Source organism: Oncorhynchus clarkii, chromosome 17 (genome assembly GCF_045791955.1).
Source record: "Oncorhynchus clarkii lewisi isolate Uvic-CL-2024 chromosome 17, UVic_Ocla_1.0, whole genome shotgun sequence".
NCBI classification, from domain to species: Eukaryota; Metazoa; Chordata; class Actinopteri; order Salmoniformes; family Salmonidae; genus Oncorhynchus; species Oncorhynchus clarkii.
In genome coordinates this window covers 67,959,448-67,979,609 of record NC_092163.1, presented here as the reverse complement: position 1 = coordinate 67,979,609, position 20,162 = coordinate 67,959,448, and the positions used below count along the sequence as shown (strand labels likewise).

General features: G+C 41.7%; 2 protein-coding genes across 3 annotated transcripts; one reads left to right on the top strand and one right to left on the bottom strand.

Annotated features, from left to right (window-relative positions):
* The first annotated feature begins 8,809 nt into the window (after nt 1–8,809).
* LOC139371303 (proton-associated sugar transporter A-like) lies at nt 8,810–13,930 on the top strand. The gene is made up of 9 exons (XM_071111614.1): nt 8,810–8,849; nt 9,670–10,141; nt 10,311–10,403; nt 10,525–10,749; nt 11,681–12,492; nt 12,587–12,740; nt 12,914–13,090; nt 13,265–13,470; nt 13,658–13,930. Exons 2-9 carry the CDS (start codon nt 9,706–9,708, stop codon nt 13,928–13,930), a joined length of 2,376 nt encoding a protein of 791 aa, XP_070967715.1. The 5' UTR covers nt 8,810–8,849; nt 9,670–9,705.
* Nucleotides 13,931–15,644: 1,714 nt separating this feature from the next.
* Nucleotides 15,645–19,193, bottom strand: LOC139371304 (prothymosin alpha-like). 2 transcript variants are annotated; one of them, XM_071111616.1, is made up of 6 exons: nt 18,963–19,154; nt 18,184–18,270; nt 17,710–17,791; nt 17,475–17,596; nt 17,382–17,417; nt 15,645–17,250 (listed from the first exon to the last, which is right to left on the bottom strand). In XM_071111616.1, the coding sequence occupies exons 1-6, from the start codon at nt 19,011–19,013 to the stop codon at nt 17,182–17,184; spliced, it is 447 nt and encodes a 148-aa protein (XP_070967717.1). In that variant the 5' UTR covers nt 19,014–19,154; the 3' UTR covers nt 15,645–17,181. The 2 variants fall into 2 exon arrangements, with proteins under 2 accessions (XP_070967717.1, XP_070967716.1); XM_071111615.1 differs by having other exon boundaries at nt 17,382–17,596; nt 18,963–19,193.
* Between the last annotated feature and the right edge of the window lie 969 nt (nt 19,194–20,162).

Sequence of the window (20,162 nt, the reverse complement as noted above, 5' to 3'; positions counted from 1 at the left end):
GCAGGCGAGTTTCAAGTTTGGGGAAGATCATTTTCACCATAAAAATGCATCTTTATAACAAAAGCATTACATGTATAATTACATTTGTGGTCACTTTTGATAATGGTGTTTTCCCGCTAATGGAACATTTGAGCTTTTAGGCTACTACCATGTGCACATTGTTGTGCTTATAATGTGAAGAAATAGCCTAATAGTTTATCAATATTTTAAGCTAAACTTTCTGATCTGTTGTGTCAGCCACATAGCATAAAAATACTTTTTTGATTCTAGTGGTTGTATTAATTTGGGCTCTATCTCATCCCACAACTGTCCCAGACTATGTTTGGAATATTTATTTATTGCACAGAATAGAATAGTTAGACTTTTGTACTTCGGGGGATAGTAGATTGACATAGACTAGTGCTTTTGTTGTTTGTTAGGCCTACTCATCTTGTTGGCTGACAAAAAGTAAATGTGGACAGTTCTTCCAATATCTGCACCTCAGAATTGGCTAAGGACGAGCGCAGTTGTGTCCCGGATGTGTCTGTCTTCACTTGTAGCCTGTGAGAAAATTGTGAATGAGAGACTATTGGAGTGTGTACAGCCTGCGCAAAAACAGAGCAGAGCTCATGCCTTTCAAGCACATTTTTTCAAATCATCATTAGAGTCTCATCATGCAGCCCTTACAGCTTCTTTAGACCTGTCTAAAATAATGGATTTATTGTGAAGGTGTAGGCTTTATTACATGGATTTAATAGACTTTTTAAAATGTATATGTTCCAAAGGTCTGCATCAGTGGCTTGTAGGCTGTGTGTGTGTGGAAGCCAGGAGATGCTAAATGTGTTTATGTTAATTAACGGTCAACTACCTCGAGGTAATTATTTTTACAATTAACTTGAGGTAATATATTTACTTGACAATCACCGGCTGACGAAATGTCATGACTGCCACAGCCCTAGTATTGCTCTGTTCAAGTAGGCTGTCATTTTAATATTATTACATGGATTTATTAGACTTTTTTAAATGGCTTGTAGGCTATGTGTGGAAGCCAGGACACTAAATGTGTGATGATGCTCAGGTGTGTCCTATAACTCATTATGATTTCCCTGTTAAAACAGGTGTGTGTTCTGGTTTCCTTTGCAGAAACTTGAATTGTTACTGTGTGCGTTTGTTTCCTGAGTGAGTTTGAGATTTAGTGTGTTGTTTTTTCCAGTGTACTGTGATCCTGCAGCTACTGCTTAGCAGTAAATTATTTATGTTTATCCTTAACCACTGATTCCTCGTCTGGTCTCTTCTCTGCACCTGGGTCCAACCTCACCACATCACAAATTAAAGGTCAATTACCGTGAGACCAACAGTTATTTGATTAACAATCACCGGCCGACTAGAGGACTCTCAGATTCTCTGGTCTGATGAAACCAAGATTGAACTCTTTGGCCTGATTGCCAAGCATCAAGTGTGGAGGAAACCTGGCATGGTGGTGGCAGAGAGTGGGGATGTTTTTCAGCGGCAGTGACTGGGAGACTAGTCAGGATCGAGGGAAATATGAACGGTGCAAAGTACAGAGAGATCCTTGATGAAAACCTTCTCCAGAGCACTCAGGACCTCAGACTGGGGTGAATGTTCACCTTCCAACTGGATAACGACAGCCAAGACAACGCAGAAGTGGCTTCGGGACAAGTCTCTGAATGTCCTTGAGTGGCTTTGAATGTCCTTGAGTGGCTTTGAGAGGATTTGTTTTTGTTATACATTTGCAAAAATGTCTATTTTTTTTATTTTGCTTTGTCATTATTGTGTATAGATTGATGAGGGGGAAAAACGAATCAAGTTTTGAATAAGACTGTAAAGTAGCAAAATGTGGAAAAGGTTAAGAGGTCTAAATACTTTGAGAATGTACTGTACATGCAGTATCAACTGAACATAACCCCCGTCGAGCAATGTTATTGAACAGAGTGCAATAACAGACATTACCTTTGTCGTCTCCTCTCGTTTATCTTCTTCCTCAGTGTTACAGAAACCACATTCAGAGCTGTGTACTTTTTTATAAATGTAAGATTAGATTACAAGTGTTAGATCTAAACAAGATTTTTAAAATTCTTCTTGGCACTCCAAGTACACCTTTTGAAGCCCATGTCCTTGTATCATTGCTTTTTCTAGTCAATATAAATATCTGCCCCAGAAGACAGCAGGAGGATTATGATAGGATCCACATACCATGTCAATGCAGGGCATTTAAGGTCGGCTGTGAAACCACCAGGAGGAAGGTTTATTGCTTTCTAAAGAAATGGCCATGACTATGTAACTATGGCTCCTTGTGGGCCTCCCGAGTGGCGCAGCGGTCTAAGGCACTACAGATCCAGGTTCGATCCCGGGCTGTGTCTCAACCGTCCATGACCGGGACACCCATGAGGCGACGTACAATTGGCCCAGCTTCGTCCGGGTTAGGGGAGGGTTTGGCAGGCTGGGGTTTGTCCCATTGGCTCTAGCGACTCCTGTGGCAGGCCGGGCACATGCTCGCTGACATGGTAGCTATTTGTACGGTGTTGTCACGATCGCTGTCGTCGTGGAAATGACCGGACCAAGGTGCAGCGTGGTGAGCGTACATTTCTTTTATTTGATAAATGTCGCCAACAAAACAAAGAACAAGGAAACGACCGTGAAGCTTACTTAGGCTATAATGCCACTAACAAAGACAACTACCCACAAATACACAAGGAAAAAAGTCTGCCTAAGTATGATTCCCAATCAGAGACAACGATAGACAGCTGTCCCTGATTGAGAACCATACCCAGCCAAAACATAGAAACAAAGAAGCTTCCCACCCGAGTCACACCCTGACCAACCAAACATAGAGAATAAAAAGATCTCTACGGTCACGGTGTGGCAGGTGTTTCCTCTGAACCATTGGTGCAGCTGGCTTCTGGGTTAAGCGAGTAGTGTATCAAGAAGCAGTGCGTCTTGGCAGGGCCGTTTTTTGGAGGACGCACGGCTCTCAACCTTTGCCTCTCCAGAGTCCGTACGGGAGTTGCAGCGATGGGAAAAGACTATCTACGAATTGGGGAGAAAAATGTGTAAAAGGTTCTCTTTTAATTAAATAAACTCTGGCTCCTTGTGCCACACTCTCTCTCACTGGGTGTAACACTACATACATGTCAACCTTACAAAAGGAAGCTAACACTTCTATTGAATCTAAATCAAATAAAAAAACTATTTGCAAAGTAATTATGAATATATATTTTATATGCTATATTTGCTCAAATAAAATATGTACCGTCCCATTGCCTTTCATTTCAAGTCAGTTGTGTGTCAATACATTTGTAGTTGCTTGAGAGGCCAAGAAGCGAGTGCGCTCCTTCAATGTTATTAGGACAGAGAAACCAGACACATGGAGCACTCCAAACAAAAGACAATTAAAAAAAGTCAAAACTTATGGTTATGAAATAAACTAAAACTAGTTTCTTACAAGTGTAGCAGTTTGTGAACTTTGCAAACAACGTTTCCACTCCGAGAATGAGAATGGTAAATTACTGAAATTAATACATGCATTAACAGAAACAGAAACAGGGATTAATGGTACATTTACTAGGCCTACTGGGGATACATGAGAATTGATACAAATAAACAAAGTTCAAACAATTCACACAATAAATTCGCAAGAGTTGGCGGGAGACAGCTGAGCACATTCTGGAGGGCTGAGTGCATACAGTTGAAGTCGGAGGTTTACATGCACTTAGGTTGGAGTCATTAAAACTTGTTTTTCAACCACTCCCCAAATTTCTTGTTAACAAACTATAGTTTTGGCAAGTCGGGTAGGACATCTACTTTGTGCATGATACAATTCATTTTTCCAACAATTTTTTACAGACAGAATTTCACTATCACAATTCCAGTGGGTCAGAAATGTACATACACTAAGTTGACTGTGCCTTTAAACAGCTTGGAAAATTCCAGAAAATGGTGTCATGGCTTTAGAAGCTTCTGACAGGCGAATTGACATCATTTGAGTCAATTGGAAGTGTACCTGTGGATGTACTTCAAGGCCAAACTCAGTGCCTCTTTGCTTGACTTCATGGGAAAATCAACATTGTAGACCTCTTCAAGTCTGGTTCATCCTTGGGAGCAATTTCCAAATGCCTGAAGGTACCACGTTCATCTGTACAAGCAATAGTACACAAGTATAAACACCATGGGACCACGCAGCCGTCATACCGCTCAGGAAGGAGACGGATTCTGTCTCCTAGAGATGAACGTACTTTGGCGCTTAAAGTGCATATCAATCCCAGAACAGCAAAGGACCTTGCGAAGATGCTGGAGGAAACAGGTACTAAAGTATCGATATCCACAGTAAAACGAGTCTGAGACGCTCAGCAAGGAAGAAGCCACTGCTCCAAAACCACCATAAAAAAGCCAGACTACGGTTTGCAACTGCACATGGGGACAAATATTGTACTTTTTGTAGAAATATTGTCTGGTCTGATGAAACAAAAATATAACTGTTTGGCCATAATGACCATCGTTATGTTGGGAGGAAAAAGGGGGATGCTTGCAAGCCGAAGAACACCATCATGTTGTGGGGGTGCTGTGTTGAAGGTGGGACTGGTGCCCTTCACAAAATAGATGGCATCATGAGGGAGGAAAATTATGTGGATATATTTAAGCAACATCAAGACATCAGTCAGGAAGTTAAAGCTTGGTCAAAAATGGGTCTTCCAAATGGACAACGACCCAAAGTATACTTCCAAAGTTGTGGAAAAATGGCTTAAGGACAACAAAGTCAAGGTATTGGAGTGGCCATCACAAAGCCCTGACCTCAATCCCATAGAGAATTTGTGGGCAGATCTGAAAAGGTGTGCGCGAGCAAGGAGGCCTACAAACCTGACTCAGTTACACCAGTTCTGTCAGGAGAAATGGGCCAACATTTACCCAAATTATTGTGGGAAGCTTATGGAAGGCTACCCGAAACGTTTGACCCAAGTTAAACTATTTAAAGGCAATGCTACCAAATACTAATTGAGTGTATGTAAACTTCTGACCCACTGGGAATGTGATGAAAGAAATAAAAGCTGAAATAATTCACTCTACTATTATTCTGACATCTCACATTCTTAAAATATATTGGTGATCCTAACTGACCTAAGACAGGGAATTTTTACTAGGATTAAGTGTCAGGAATTGTGAAAAACTTAGTTTAAATATATTTGGCTAAGGGGTATGTAAACGTACTTCTTCAACTGTACATTCTGGAGAGAGATCCGCCATATCTTCACAACACACCCCTCACCTTCTTCTCTCAACATTTGTAAATTATACTCAAGACACATTATCTTCACACATATTTTAGATGCTTTTCACTGACAGCTGCAACTTTCAAATCAGCTAGGCCTATTTCAACGCATGCTGCCCAAATTGAAGGCTACCCAAATAGGCATAGGTCTATACAATTGTGATTTGAAACAATCCTCAGCAAAAAAAACATTAAGAAGCTAATGATTCTCTGTGGCTAAGTCATGCTCTCTGGTGAAGTATTTTAAATTACTTTATTTACACAGGAGTCATATAATTTTAGCAAAACACCCATTTACTTTAGGGGAAGCCAGCAATGAACAGTGCACTCGCCAACTTAATGGCAGCCTTGTCAGAAAACTGAAGGAGAGAGATGCTGCTTATAAACATGGCAATGTGACCGGGGACAATTGTATGGTTAAACAGTACAAATACTACCTATGCAGATCGAGCAAGATGGCGAGGCACAAGTATAGGGACAAAGTGTGGTAGCAATTCAGCAGGTTGGACACAAAGTGAATGTGGTATGGGCTTCTAACGATCACAGATTACAAAACGAAAGCCAGTCAAGTGGTGGACACCAACGCCGCCCTACTGGACGAGCTAAACACCTTTTTCTCACACCTCAAGCATAAACACTCTGAGCTGCCGAGGCGACACCCTGAGATCTATGTGCTTACTGTCTCCATGGAGGAGTTATTTAATTAGCCCTTTCAAGGCTACTGGCCGAAATGGCATCCCTAGCCGCGCCCTCAGAGCATGTGCAGATCAGCTAGCTGTTGTGTTTTCAGACAATTGCTGCTAGCTAGTTCAGCCTAATGAAACGCCCTGCTCAAACAGAGGGATGCTACTGTATGTTAGCTAGCTGGCTATGACTATACAACACTGGAACTCTTCCAAGTCAAGGTAAGCTTCTAGTTTTCCAATTTATTGCCACCGGGGCCCGCCGGTGTAACTGATTACTGACTGTACACTGTAACATTACTGCATGATTGTAACAGGTTTACTAACGAGTTAATTATATTAGCGATGATGACTATGACGTTACTTTAGCTAATATGGTGACAACGATGTAGGCTGTGTTTGGCTTGGAAAGGTTCTCTCACCTGGTCACATACAGCTGATGTGTTGTTCACTGAAGTCCACGCGAAGAGGTGAGAGGAGGAGAGCACATGGGAGAAGGTATACAATGTGGCTGCTATGAAAGTGAACTGTGTTTACACGTGATCAAGGGTGTATGCATTACGCTGATTCTGTTAAACATTTCTTAAACGGAAGCAAACAGAACAAAATGGGGATAAACATACCTGAATTTGTCCAATAGAAACTTGTTTGTAACTGTTGGACTACTGATTACACCCTATAGCAGCTAGATGAAGGCGGTATTGAATGTCACCTCAAAGTTGTCTCTCAACCTACTGTTATAAACTTTTCATAGGCTAGGTTGTAGCAACCTCATGATGGGTACAGGGAAAATGTTAGTGTCATGTTGTAGCCTAAACCTTTTGGATGTAACATTGAACAGGGTGAATGAAATATGTATGACAGTCATCCAATATGCTGTAATAGAAATAAGGCCATGCTCATGAAAAAAAAATGTCCTTCCTGATCTTAATATAATAGCCTATGCATTTATAAATTCCAAGTCAGCTAGTTAGTAAGCTAAACCCACCATCATCTCACACACATTGACGCTTTAACATACCTCTCCAGAAACACTCAAGTTCATTCCAACTTGATTTAGTTCAATCTTTGCCATTTACACTGACTGAATTGACTGGAGACTACATTAGTAAAACTATTTTCTCAGACATGGCAGTTGTAATGAATACTCAGAGAGAAAAAGGTGTAGATTCACATGCAGAGCACGGCAGGTGTTTATTTCACCTTAGCAGAAGGCAAGAATCGTGGTCACAGGCAGGCAATGGTCATACACAGGTAGGCAAACAGGCAGGTGAATCAAAACTAGGACTGAAGGCTATAACTGGTTCTCACAAACGAGCTAGGAAAAGGCTTAGTGGAGTCAAAACGAACAATACCTCACAAAGGCACAAACAGAATGAACTGAACTAAATAAGGAGCTGATGAGACCAGGTGAGTAACTAACACAGGTGAAATCAATGAACAAAAATGAAAGACAGGGCTACGTTCAAGAACACAAAGGAACAGAACACAAGGTTGACTAAGAAAATAAATACAGAACCTTACTATTAGAACACACCCCTCACTATTAGTAAACTATTAGATTGTACAACGACCACACCTATTGCAGTTGCTACATCCATTTTTTTTAAACTTATAAATGAATTATATGAACCCATTGATTCTTGAAGAATATAACTTATAAATGCCTCATGACCTTAGTTCAACTTTTGTACCCCATCAGAACCCCAAATATAAGATTGTTTTACTCCAATATTTGTAAACAAAGTAAATGTAAACAAATAAAATAAAATAAAAATGTATGTCACATGCAGGTGTAGGTAGACCTTACAGTGAAATGCTTACTTTACAAGCCCTTAACCAACAAGCCCTTGATTAGCTGTTCAGGAGTCTTATGGTTTGGGGGTAGAAGTTGTTGAGAAGCCTCCTGGACCTAGACTTGGCGCTCCGGTACTGCTTCCTGTGTGGTAGCAGAGAGAACAATCTATGACTAGGGTGGCTGGAGTCTTTGACAATTTTTAGGGCCTTCCTCTGACAAACTGTATATAGCCTCACAATATGGTTAAAACTATAGTTTTGATATCATGGATGGCCAGTCCTTGCATATCTAGCTCTGTCTAATAATCTGAGAGTGGTTACATTTCTCGTGCCCCATCCCTAGCTTTTTACCGAAATGGGCAGGGAGTAAGCTTTGTTATTGTTTCAAGTGCTGATTGCCGCTTTAAGGTTAGGGCTAGGCATACGATAGCAGTGTGGTTAAGGTTAGGGTTAGGTTTAAAATCGGATTTTAAGAAGATACATTTTAGAAATAGGCACTGTTTAGACATAATTATGACTTTGTGGCTGTGGTAACTAGTGATGAACAGGTGTTGGTGAGATCAAAGGAGCTCATGGCATGGCATCTGCTTTCATGCTTCGTGTTGGTTTATGAAAATAAAACTACTATGCTACTGTACTTCTACCAGAAAGCTTTTTATGAAAAGTAATTGCCTATTATGCAAATATTTAGGTAAACATGTTTGGACAGCACAAAAAAACTAAGTAAATAAGTTTTGGTCTTAGATAAGCCAAGGTCGACACATCCATATAATATTTTTAACTCTTGGTCAGGGTTGTTGACAATCATTTTAAATATGGTTCATGATAATGGAAACGAAAAGTCTCTGGCGGTGCGATAGCTGCCATGTTGGTGTTGATGCTGCATGTCTACCTAGCGCAGGGAAACAGGAGTGGTAATGTGACGTCACGTGTGAGGGACAGAGGAAGGGAGAGGAATAGTGACGAAGGTTAAAGTAGGGAGATGAATGCATCTCAGGAAAAAAATATGAATTATCTAATTCAACGAAAATATTATAAGCATAAATATGATTGACTTGTTCACCAACAGAGAATGCTGAAATACATGACAGAGAAACACTGATAAGGTAATTTTCTTTCGTGTTGTTTCAATATGCACGCCTTGTCCTGCAAGATCATGAGTTAATTCAATTGTATAATCACCACCTTGAGAACAAACATTTTGGAAGGAATTGAATGACAAAAATGAAATGAAAGAACAGACCTATCAAGCCAGTCAGTCACGTTTTACATATTTTTCATGTTTAAAGACGTGTTTCACAACGATATAATGTGTAACCTAGCATCTTAAAACGTGTGTTATTTGAGGAGACCGTGTCATAAATGTTTTTTTATAGGTCCTACCAGAATATATTTTTTACAATGAAAAATACATCCATGAAAAATTCAAGATGGAAACGCGATTCCGCATCAGCACATCAGTATAAATAAGTGCATTATTTTCAGTGCGTCGTGCCGGTCTTGTGCCGAAAATCTCTCTGCAGAATTCGCGTGAAGAGCGCACACACTCAATTCTTCATTACTGCGACTTGCATGCTAGTTGAGATTTCTGCTCTTTACTCCGTTGTCAGTTTAGCCTGCATTTAACTGATTCCCCCCCTTCTAATGTCCTTAATGTTGTCACCAGAGTCAAATACTTTCTGTGACACACACTACTGGTCAACATGAGCAACCAAAATTATTCAACATTGAAGAATTGATCTTTTGATCTTGAGTGTCCTCTAAAATTAGCTTGCCAAGGCTATTATGATGATTCAATATTTTATAGATGTAATGATGACTGCACATATGTTATTGGGATGCCTCCTAACTGTACTGTCTTCCTCCTCGTAAAAAACTATGTGTCTTCTAACTTTGATTGCATTTTATCTTATGACCATCTCCTAGTGTGTGCAGAGTAAACTGGGCTCACCTAACAGAGTGATGTCCTCTCCAGGAATGGGCACCCCCAGTGACCCTCTCTTGGCCAGCCCAGGAGGGAGGTCATCAGAGAGGCCATTGGGTACCACTAATGACGGCCTCTGGAGGAGCTCCATGCCCAAGACGGCCAGCTTCCCATCGTCTACCACGCGCCTCTTGAGTCACCGTGCCAACAACTTCCACAGACCCCCGAAGTGTTGGAAGCTGATCAGACCATCCCCGCCCCCACCGCCTAACACCCCCTGCCCTCTGGATCAGCTGGACCTCAGTGAGCTACCCCCCCGCCGCACCTTCCCAGAGCTGCTCTTCAATGGCTGCGTCCTGTTTGGCATAGAGTTCAGCTATGCCATGGAGACGGCCTATGTCACCCCAGTCCTGCTACAGATGGGTCTGCCAGACCAGTTCTACAGCCTGGTGTGGTTCACCAGTCCTATATTGGGTAATGAAGTGGCAGGGAGAGATGAAGTAGATACAGAAAGTCCTGTTTGATTGGAAGACATATGATACCTAACTATACTTTGAATAGTATAGTTAGACTATATAGATGTTCCCATCTGCATTTCCCATTGAGTGCCCCTAAATCCTTCTCCTTTCTTCATGGTTTTAAGGATTCCTTTTCCAGCCTCTCCTGGGAGCTTGGAGTGACCGCTGCACATCCCGCTTTGGCCGGCGGAGACCATTTATTTTGGCCTTGGCTATAGGTAAGGAATATTCACTATCCACTTCTTGCATGGCTCTCCCCCCTCTGGTGCGGCTGGGTTCCTGTTTTTAAACTAATATTGATATCCTGAAGTGATGGAGTTCTCTGTTTTACCTTTGTAGGAGCTCTGCTTGGTTTAACACTGGTGCTGAATGGGCGGGACATTGGAGCTGCGGTGGCAGACACAGCAACCAATCACAAGTGGGGCATCATACTGACTATTTGTGGAGTGGTTCTGATGGACTTCAGTGCGGACTCGGCAGATAACCCCAGCCATGCCTACATGATGGATGTGTGCCTACCAGAGGACCAGGATCGTGGCCTCAATATTCATGCACTACTGGCAGGTTTGAGAGCACTGTATACACTAACTGCTAGTCAGTCGGGGAAATACACAGCCCACTGGGCTCAGACGTAACTTCAATTTATAGTTTTGATTTACATTTGGTTGAGTTGTCAACTAACGTTAATTTAACGTGAAATCAATAAAACATGTCACTGTGTCATTAGATTTAGTTTAAAAGTTTTTCAAACCCAATCAGTTTTCCATGTAGATTCAACGTCATCACATAGCTTTTTGGGGGTTAAAATAATATGGAAACAACGTTGATTCATCCAGTTTGTGCCCAGTGGGAGTATACATGCTACTGGCAGGTTAGAGAGCTATTCACTTACAACTGGTCTGTCAGGGAAATGTTGTACACTACTGGCTGGTTCGAGAACATCATACATACCAATAGGCTGTAACACTCACTACTGGTATGTGAGACAGTAAAATGTACATATAAACCACTTCTGACGATGTATATCTACGATGTGATAGTGATAGCATATACAGTATATCTACGATGTGATAGTGATAGAATATACAGTATATCTAAGATGTGATAGTGATAACACATACAGTATATCTACGATGTGATAGAATATACAGTATATCTAAGATGTGATAGTGATAGCACATACAGTATATCTAAGATGTGATAGAATATACAGTATATCTAAGATGTGATAGTGATAGCACATACAGTATATCTACGATGTGATAGTGATAGCATATACAGTATATCTAAGATGTGATAGTGATAGCATATACAGTATATCTACGATGTGATAGTGATAGCACATACAGTATATCTAAGATGTGATAGAATATACAGTATATCTAAGATGTGATAGTGATAGCATATACAGTATATCTAAGATGTGATAGTATAATCAGTGTCATTGATATGATGATCGGCTCTATGATGATTATGTCCCACTCTCTTTATGCAGGTCTGGGTGGTGGATTCGGGTACATCGTGGGTGGAATTAACTGGGACCACACTGATTTCGGGAGATCAATGGGAGGTCAACTTCGAGTCATATACATGTTCACCAGTGTCACTTTGGTCATTTCCACATGCATGACCCTCAACAGCATCCCCGAGCGGCCCCTGCCAAAAACGCAGCTTCAGAAGGGCTCTCTGAAGAGCCCCAGCCTCCCTCTACCCCCCTCTCCCCCAGACCCTCAGGGGGCAGGGCTGGGATTGGAGGAGGAAGAGGAAGTGACTGGGCTCAATAGCTACCAGTTCTCTGAACCCCGCCCCTCGAACCCTGACGCCAACGCACGCCTCTGTGCCAGCCTCACCAGCCCCATCTCCCCCCTCAGCCCGCTCACTCCTAAATATGGCAGCTTTATCAGTCGGGACAACTCTCTCACTGGCATTAACGAGTTTGCCTCATCCCTGGGAACCTCCTTTATAGACAGTGTGCTCATCGACTGCTACACTGGACAGCCATCGCCACAGCCCCTTGACCCAGACACTGCAGCCCGACCCCTGCCTCCAGGGGACACCCTACCTCTCCAGGGATCTCAGCCTGGAACAGGTTCACAGTCTGGAGCAGTAGCAGTGACAGTGACCCTGGCTGGGGCAGGATCACGGGCCGAGGCAGGGGAGGCTCAGATGGGGGGAGGGCCCCATCGAGGTTCATCCGCTAGTATCTTGAAGCGCCCTCAGAGCCTTGCGCTAGTGGAGGAGTCCATGGTGACTCAGAGTGGAGGGATGGAAAATGGCCGCAGAAGAACAGTGACCTTCAGTCAGCAGGTCGGCCTGGAATTGATTCCCTCTGATTTGTTTGTTTACAGATCATCGTGTTGAGAGAATTTGTTTTTTGAATCCTGTTCTTCCTGTAATGAAGGTGGCAAATATTCTGCTGAATGGGGTGCGCTATGAGAGTGACCTGAGTGAAAATGTGGAGACAGCAGATTCACAGATGTCAATGAGGATGCTGTGTATCGCCATCTACAGGATGCCTCCATCACTGCGCAGCCTCTGCACTAACCATTTTTTGGGTGAGAGTCATGTCACTCTTGTGCTTGTGTTTCATTGTCTGTATGCCTACCAAGGTTAAAGCCACCAGTGATTTTGGCTTTGTTATCACAACACCTGTCTGTGATCCAGAGGAAGCTGTGTGAGTTTGTCTACGTAAATATGAGCTATCTGCCATCCTGTCTTGATCCTAAAGGTTGGCTGTCCTTTGAGGGCATGCTGCTGTTCTACACTGACTTCATGGGGGAGGTAGTGTTCAAGGGAGACCCCAGAGCACCCCATGACTCTGAGGCCTACCAACGCTACAATGCTGGGGTCAGCATGGGCTGCTGGGGCATGTGCATCTATGCATTCAGTGCTGCCTTTTACTCAGGTGAGTCCTGCACACACACACACACACAGACACTAAAAAGAAAACACAAACGCATTCAGACACTCAGAACACAGAAACAGAACACACACCTCACACAACATCCATAATTTTGATTCTTTATCACATTTAGTTGTTTTACAGGATTTTTTTCCTTCCTCTCGTTTCTATTCATAGCCATGTTGGAGAAGCTGGGGGAACGTTTCTCCCTCCGCTCTCTCTATTTCTTTGCCTACCTGGTGTTTGGCCTTGGCACAGGCCTTGCTACGCTCTCCACCAACATTTATGTGGTGCTGTCTCTCTGTATCACCTACGGGGTGCTATTCTCCACTCTATGCACGCTACCTTACTCTCTGCTGTGTGAATACTACCAGAGCCCGCAGGTTAGTGAAGATAAATGGGATTACACTGAATATAATATTGTTCAGTGTGGTTTCTGTGACATAGTGTTTTATATCCTGGTGTTGGTCAGTGTTGTCCAACTGTTGAATTTTGATATAGCAAGGTATTATGTGGAATTATACATGTGCTCTCTCTCTGTCTGTGCTGTGTGTTTGTCTGTGTGTGTAGTTCTGTGGATCGTCAAAAGAAGGCACCAGGAGAGGAATGGGGGTGGACATCTCTCTGCTCAGCTGCCAGTACTTCCTGGCTCAGATCATAGTGTCCGTGTCGATGGGACCTCTGACCTCACTGGTAGGCGGGGCCCAGGGAGTGATGTACTTTTCCAGCGCGATGTCATTCGTGGGCTGTCTGTACTCCTCCCTCTGCGTGGTGTACCATCTGCCCCCGACTGAGGGTGAGCCTTCCGGAAGCGAGACCCAGCCACTACTTGTGCACATTTAGCCCCCCTCACTGCCTCCCACACTGCTCTACACACTCTCGCACTGCAGTCACAACACACACTGCATATAGTCTACACACTGCTCAGCATAGCTTCTCTCAAGAGCTTAGACCGACAGACACATTGGCCACTGTTATTAGTATGTTGGATAGTGTGTCCATGCATTTCTTTCTGCTCATTTCCACTAAAACATGTGATCTTGATGGCGTATCTGTGTGTACATGCCTGATTATTCTGCTGTCAGTAGTCTTTTTCATCATCACTACTTCTTGATTTTGATGTTAGGTTTAGGCTGCTGCCCACCAAATATAAAATACTTATAGCCTCTACATCCCGTTATTAATGAAAACTATGTTTGAGGGGGTTCGTTGTTTTGGTCTTGTCTAATATCTGCTTGCGCTGTAGCCTCAATGCCTTCTGTTTTCGTCTCATGGCCAAGAGAATGTTTACCTGCCTGTTTCTCTGAGTTAGCACATCCCCTGTAAGCAGGTTTAGGGACTGTCTTGAGTCACCAATGACCTTTGCTTGAAGCCCTAAGTTCCTGTAAGCACAGTAACACATCTACTGTACATCTACACACAGACACACAATACAACACACACACGCCATATAGTACTGCATTCACTCGGTTTGCACTATGTGAACATTAGAGCCAAGCATGTGCCCTCTGATCAGGCTTATATCTTTCTCACCAGTCAACCAGATTATTATGGTCATTATTTACCATTTTGACTTGACGGTCCCCAATGCGTTCACAAACATACACACAGACAAACCCTTTACTAAGCCATGGACTTCAATCTGACCTGTCACTCAGCTACTGGTGTGACCGTTGTAATGACAGTGATTCTTGTCATTACCAGGAAGAGAAGTTGAAACTGGGGTGTGATTCGGCATTCCATCGGAAACTGAACAGAAAAGAAGAACAACAAATCTGTTGTTTGGTGGCAAGAAATAATTCAAGAAAATACATGTGCACTATGCTATCGATGATGGAGCTGGACAACTTTGAGAGGGAAGAATTTTGGGTTCATTTTTGCCAACAGCAAGTGCTTAATTTCACCACTAGGGCACATGCTTTAGTTAGTGTTTAGGCTTGTTTCACCACACTATACCCAAACTGGCTCACTGGAGTGGTCCTCTCACATTTGGGATAGTTATCCAGTCTCCTCACACACCACTTATTCACTCTGTCATTAATTTAGATTCTATACAGCTGAAATAACAACATTTTGTCTTCCATGTTCACCAAGCAGCCAATGAAAACATTGGTGAAATCATAATTACTTTTCAATTTTTATTTATTTAAATCTTGGACAGGCTAAAATAGCTTGCTTGGCATTGCTTGCCTTGGACAACACAATGTAATTGACTTTTTAAATAAATTGTCACAACTCATGCCTGCGTGAGTCACCTATAGCTGGTGATGGCTCAGCGGAATGTTGATCAGGGTCTCCCACTAAAGCCTCCCTAACAGACTGGACACACGCCATGATGATGTCATGTGTCTGACTGGTTTCTTGTGAGGACACAGGACCTGTATGGAGGACCATCATGCTGTTACAACTTGCTTCAATTCAACAAAATAACATTTCTAATATTTTACAAAAAAAAATTGTCTTCTGATGGTTCTTTTTCATCCATAATTCCAATATTATGTTAATGTAACAGCTACTTAACCTCAGGGTACTGTTCAATTAAAATAACAATTTTCACTTTTTGGGGTCTGTTTTTTTTATTAAACTCACTTTAGCATAGAATTCCAAGTGTCTTATAGGTTTTCTATCTATGCAGATAATGATGTATATTATAAGTTTCCTTTATGATCAGTTTACTTGTAAAATGTTGGTATTAGATTTACAGCTATTATGTATTTTGCATTCAGACATACAGTATTATGTAACCACTCTTTATAACTGGCCACTGACCTGAAAACCTACATTCACCATCACCATGTGATAACAGTTCTATCAGAGTAGTGATTGTCACCAATCAGCCCTGCCTGGAGTCAACCCACAATACCAGTTTGTACCACTAGGTGGAGCTGTAAACTGCATCATGTCAGGAGGACTTCAATGGATTGATGTGTCCAGACAGTTCAATGGAAAAAGCCAGATGCTAAGATTATGAGTCCCTCCCTCTCCCAGTAACAACGATCAGCTTGAGAATTACTCCTGTTCCTCAAACTAAACCATTCATATTCAGTCTTATACTAAATGAGGTCAACTGACATCAATGCTTACATGGCTAGGACAATTTTAACAATTTAATAAGATATACTTTCAGTTCAAACACTAGTATCACAATTGTAATTTGGTTATAACACTAAAAAGCTATTCAGCATCTTATTTAAGAATGGATGTGAAAAGCTACACTGAACTATCAGTCTATGCAAAATTTTAAAAAATTGGTAAAAAGACAAGACTGATTTATTTAATCATCAAGAACCAGAATATACAAAGCAGTGGTCGAAGCAACCAAATAGCAATCATGAAATATAACTGCACAAGAAGAGACTAAGAACACCAGGGTGGGAATGATATTGATAAAGACCGTTGTAGACACAATTTCTGAGTCACCCAGACATAACATAATAACCTAAAATGAAACCAAAAAAAGAAACAGTATCTTGGGTACAAATGGTACAAACTTGTGTGAAATGCATACAGAACATGACCAAAGCCTTAAGATTTAAGAGGGGGTAATTAACATTGCAGAAGCCAGCCCCCCAAACAGGGTCAAGCGTCTTTTATCATGGAGGCGTTCTTCCATTTGTGCCATCTGTTGTGTTAACAGATCAGCCTGGCAAAGGATTAACTACTAGCAGCAGTAAACAAAAAGGATTAAAAAAGCCTGAATTAATAATGCTAACAATAGTCCATTAGCCCCTGCTTAAAACTTATCTTTGGTCTTCAGTGAGTCTGAGAAGTCACCCTGAACATGTGGAGAAGGTTACAGCTGTCTGTCTCTGAATCAGCTGGTCAGCAGTTAACTATGTAGAGAATGTGCTTAACTCATACGAAATAACAAAACCAATAAAATAGCACATATTGTTTTGTTAAGATTGCTTAAGAAACCAATAAATAACAGTTTATAAAAAGAGAGGAGCGGCCTCTATGTTTTAGGACTCCAGTGCAATGTAATATCTTGGAGACAAACAAAATCTGTAAAGCATACATAAAGCACAAGCTCTACAAGGTGAAGTTGAACGTGCCATGTAGACAGCGTTTCAGAGGAGTACATACTCTGCACACTATGCCTTCACTTCAGCTTCCTTTGATTCACCGTTTTCTGTTTTCTGTTTTTTTGTTTCCAATTGGTCCTGAAGGGAAAAAATACAAGTTTTAAGTGGGAACTTAGTGACCAGATATACAACAGTCATAAAGATAGTCTCATGGTATAAGTTAATCTATTATATTGACTGCGTTTTAAAATCATCTGACAAAAGCATACCTCCTCATCAGCTGGGCGCTTCACAGGGTGGTCAACCTCATCAGCTGGGAGCTTCACCGGGTGGTCAACCTCCTCATCAGCTGGGCGCTTCACATCCTCATCAGCTGGGCGCTTCACAGGGTGGTCAACACCCTCATCAGCTGGGCACTTCACAGGGTGGTCAACCTCCTCACCAGCAACTTCTTCTGCATCCTTGGCTGCATCCAGTCCCTCTCCTGCAATCAATTTCATACATGAAGCAAAAACAAGGGCTTCAGACACTTCACAAGTATCAAACAAACATGTTTTTTTTATCCAGCTGCAAGTCGAAAAAGAAACATGAACTTACCATCCTCTTCTTCCTTCTCACACACAGGGGTTTCTTCAGAATCGTCTGCACCATTTGTCTTTGTCTCTGCACCATTTGTGTGCTGGAGGGAAGGAAACAAAGAATTTGAGTAACTTTGTAATATGTCATATAAATGTGGGTACATTGTATGCAGAATGACATTAAGTAATTTAATTTCGAATAGTCTTCAGAAAAAAGTTACAATAATAGCCCATGAGTCACAGCCAACAAGCTTCAGAGTTAAAACAGGGCACATGCTCCAGTTTATATTAATTCCCCAGAGAGTAGGGGAAGGGAACACAATGAGGGCCAATTGCGATCTCTTGAGAAAACATCTGTGCCATCTCACAAACTAAACAAAGAGCTGTGGGATAGCATGCATGGAACAGTAGGGCGGAGTCTGACAACACCTGCATGATGATGGCGCCGAGACAAAAGGCCATGAGGCTCGCGAGGGAATAAGCTTCAACTCACTGTTCCATTGCCGTTGGCTGGTGCGTCCCCGCTGCCATTCTCCTTCTCCTCCACCTCCTCGACAACCTCTTTCTTCTCTTTGAGCTCCTGAAAATATGTTTTGCTTGATTTGCTAGCTCACTGATAGGTACAATTGTTGCATCTCCAAAACGATTTGTCCATATACTCGTTGCCAATGAAACCAGCCCTTCTCTAGTTCAGATTATGTTTTTAAAAATTATATTCGGCGTTCACCGATCTTTACAAGTGGAGTGTGTCCGACCACTGCCAAAGTGCCTGCAATGGAAGGCATCGGGAATTTGCGTCGCGGTTCACCACAGACATGATTAGGGCGCACACTACACTCGCGCTCTGAAAGACTCGAGCCCTTCCCGCCATTGCTCAACCGTGAAGCTCGAGCGCATTCTATTTTCTGAGGGATTGTTTAGCTAACGTTATTTAGCTAGCAAAACTATAGATAAACGATACATTTAGCAGTTTAGCTTGCAAATTAAACTGCAAAACCAGCCAGCTAGCTAACATAGCTAGCAAAGTAACAAGCGAATAATGAAGCTATCGAAAAGTTAATCAACTAAATAACTAGCTAAACGTTTGAGAACAACATACAACATTGCTACCTACTATTTTTCAGTCATTGACAATGACTAACATTAACCTAAGTGATTTGGTTATTACATGGTTATAAAAGCTAAAGTTAGCTAGTTGGTGTTCACACAGGCTAAACTGAAGAGTACGTTAACTAGTAACGTGGGCTAACGTAGTCAAATTAATTAACTCACCTTTGCTGAAATCTCGGTAGTTGTGGTAGTGTCTACTGCGGTATCAGCCATATTTAGTTTAATCTAAGGGTATGATATGTTTCCGAAATAAATACTGTGTTTGATGCCTCGATGTTTCTGGCAGTGATTTCTGTGAGAGACTGAGAAGAAGAGAAGAGAATGATGAAAACCAGTTACATCTGTTTGTTAGGCTCGACTGTAATACATTAGTTAGAATGGAGCTGGTCGATTGAAAACGTGATTGGGCAATCCAAATTTAAGCAACATGTTTTAGCGGTTTTAATTGGACAGATTGTTGTCACTCTTTGGAATGTGTCCCGCCTATCAAGCTCCTCCCAGTTTTCTTTCTCCTAATGGTCAAATATTTAAAGGGTGTACTCCGCTGTGAAGTTACCAGCGTGAAGAAAGTTTTTACATGATGTCGATTTATATGTCATTTATCTTAGTGTTAGAAACATTGTTATTCTCTCTCATTAATTACATGTTGACATTTTAATGGCGTTTCGTGTAAGACATAGCCTATGCCAAGTGCTTCAAGTGGCTTTGATGAATACCGTCCCTTTGTGTGACTGCAAGCATTGCTTAAATTCAACAACATATTTTCCTCATGAAAAGCCTACTGTTGCCCCTTGATTTTTTTGTTTTGATTTTGACTAATGTATTTGTATTCGAAGCATGTTGTCCCTCATTTCGCCTATCTAAAAGCATAAAACCCCGTTAAAGCCCCATATCCCCTTTGTCTCCAGTGCGCTCTTTTTCTTCAGAAAGAGAAGTATCAGATTACAGCACAACGACGCTAATGTGAAACCAGTTAATGTGAAACCACACCTCTTGGCTCGGTTAGACATTTCTATTTTAAACATAAAGGTCCAGAACAAAGTGCCGCATTTTGAATTTGAATAAAATAGCTACATGTGTAAGCCTATAACAAGCACACAGCCAGTAGGCTACCTACACTTATTCACTGTGACTGTGTAGTATGTCATATCTGCGCTGTAAATAACTAATGTATATCTCATAGTGATCCATGTACCTAAATATAAACCATTGCAATTATTGGTCCAGAGTAAAGCTTGGGAAACAACCAGGCACATTTCTATTAGATGGGGAATCCAAATAAAATAACACGTTTATTGATCAAGTGCACACATACATACTGACCTGCTAACACTCCTCAACAATGCAGTACAATAACAATAT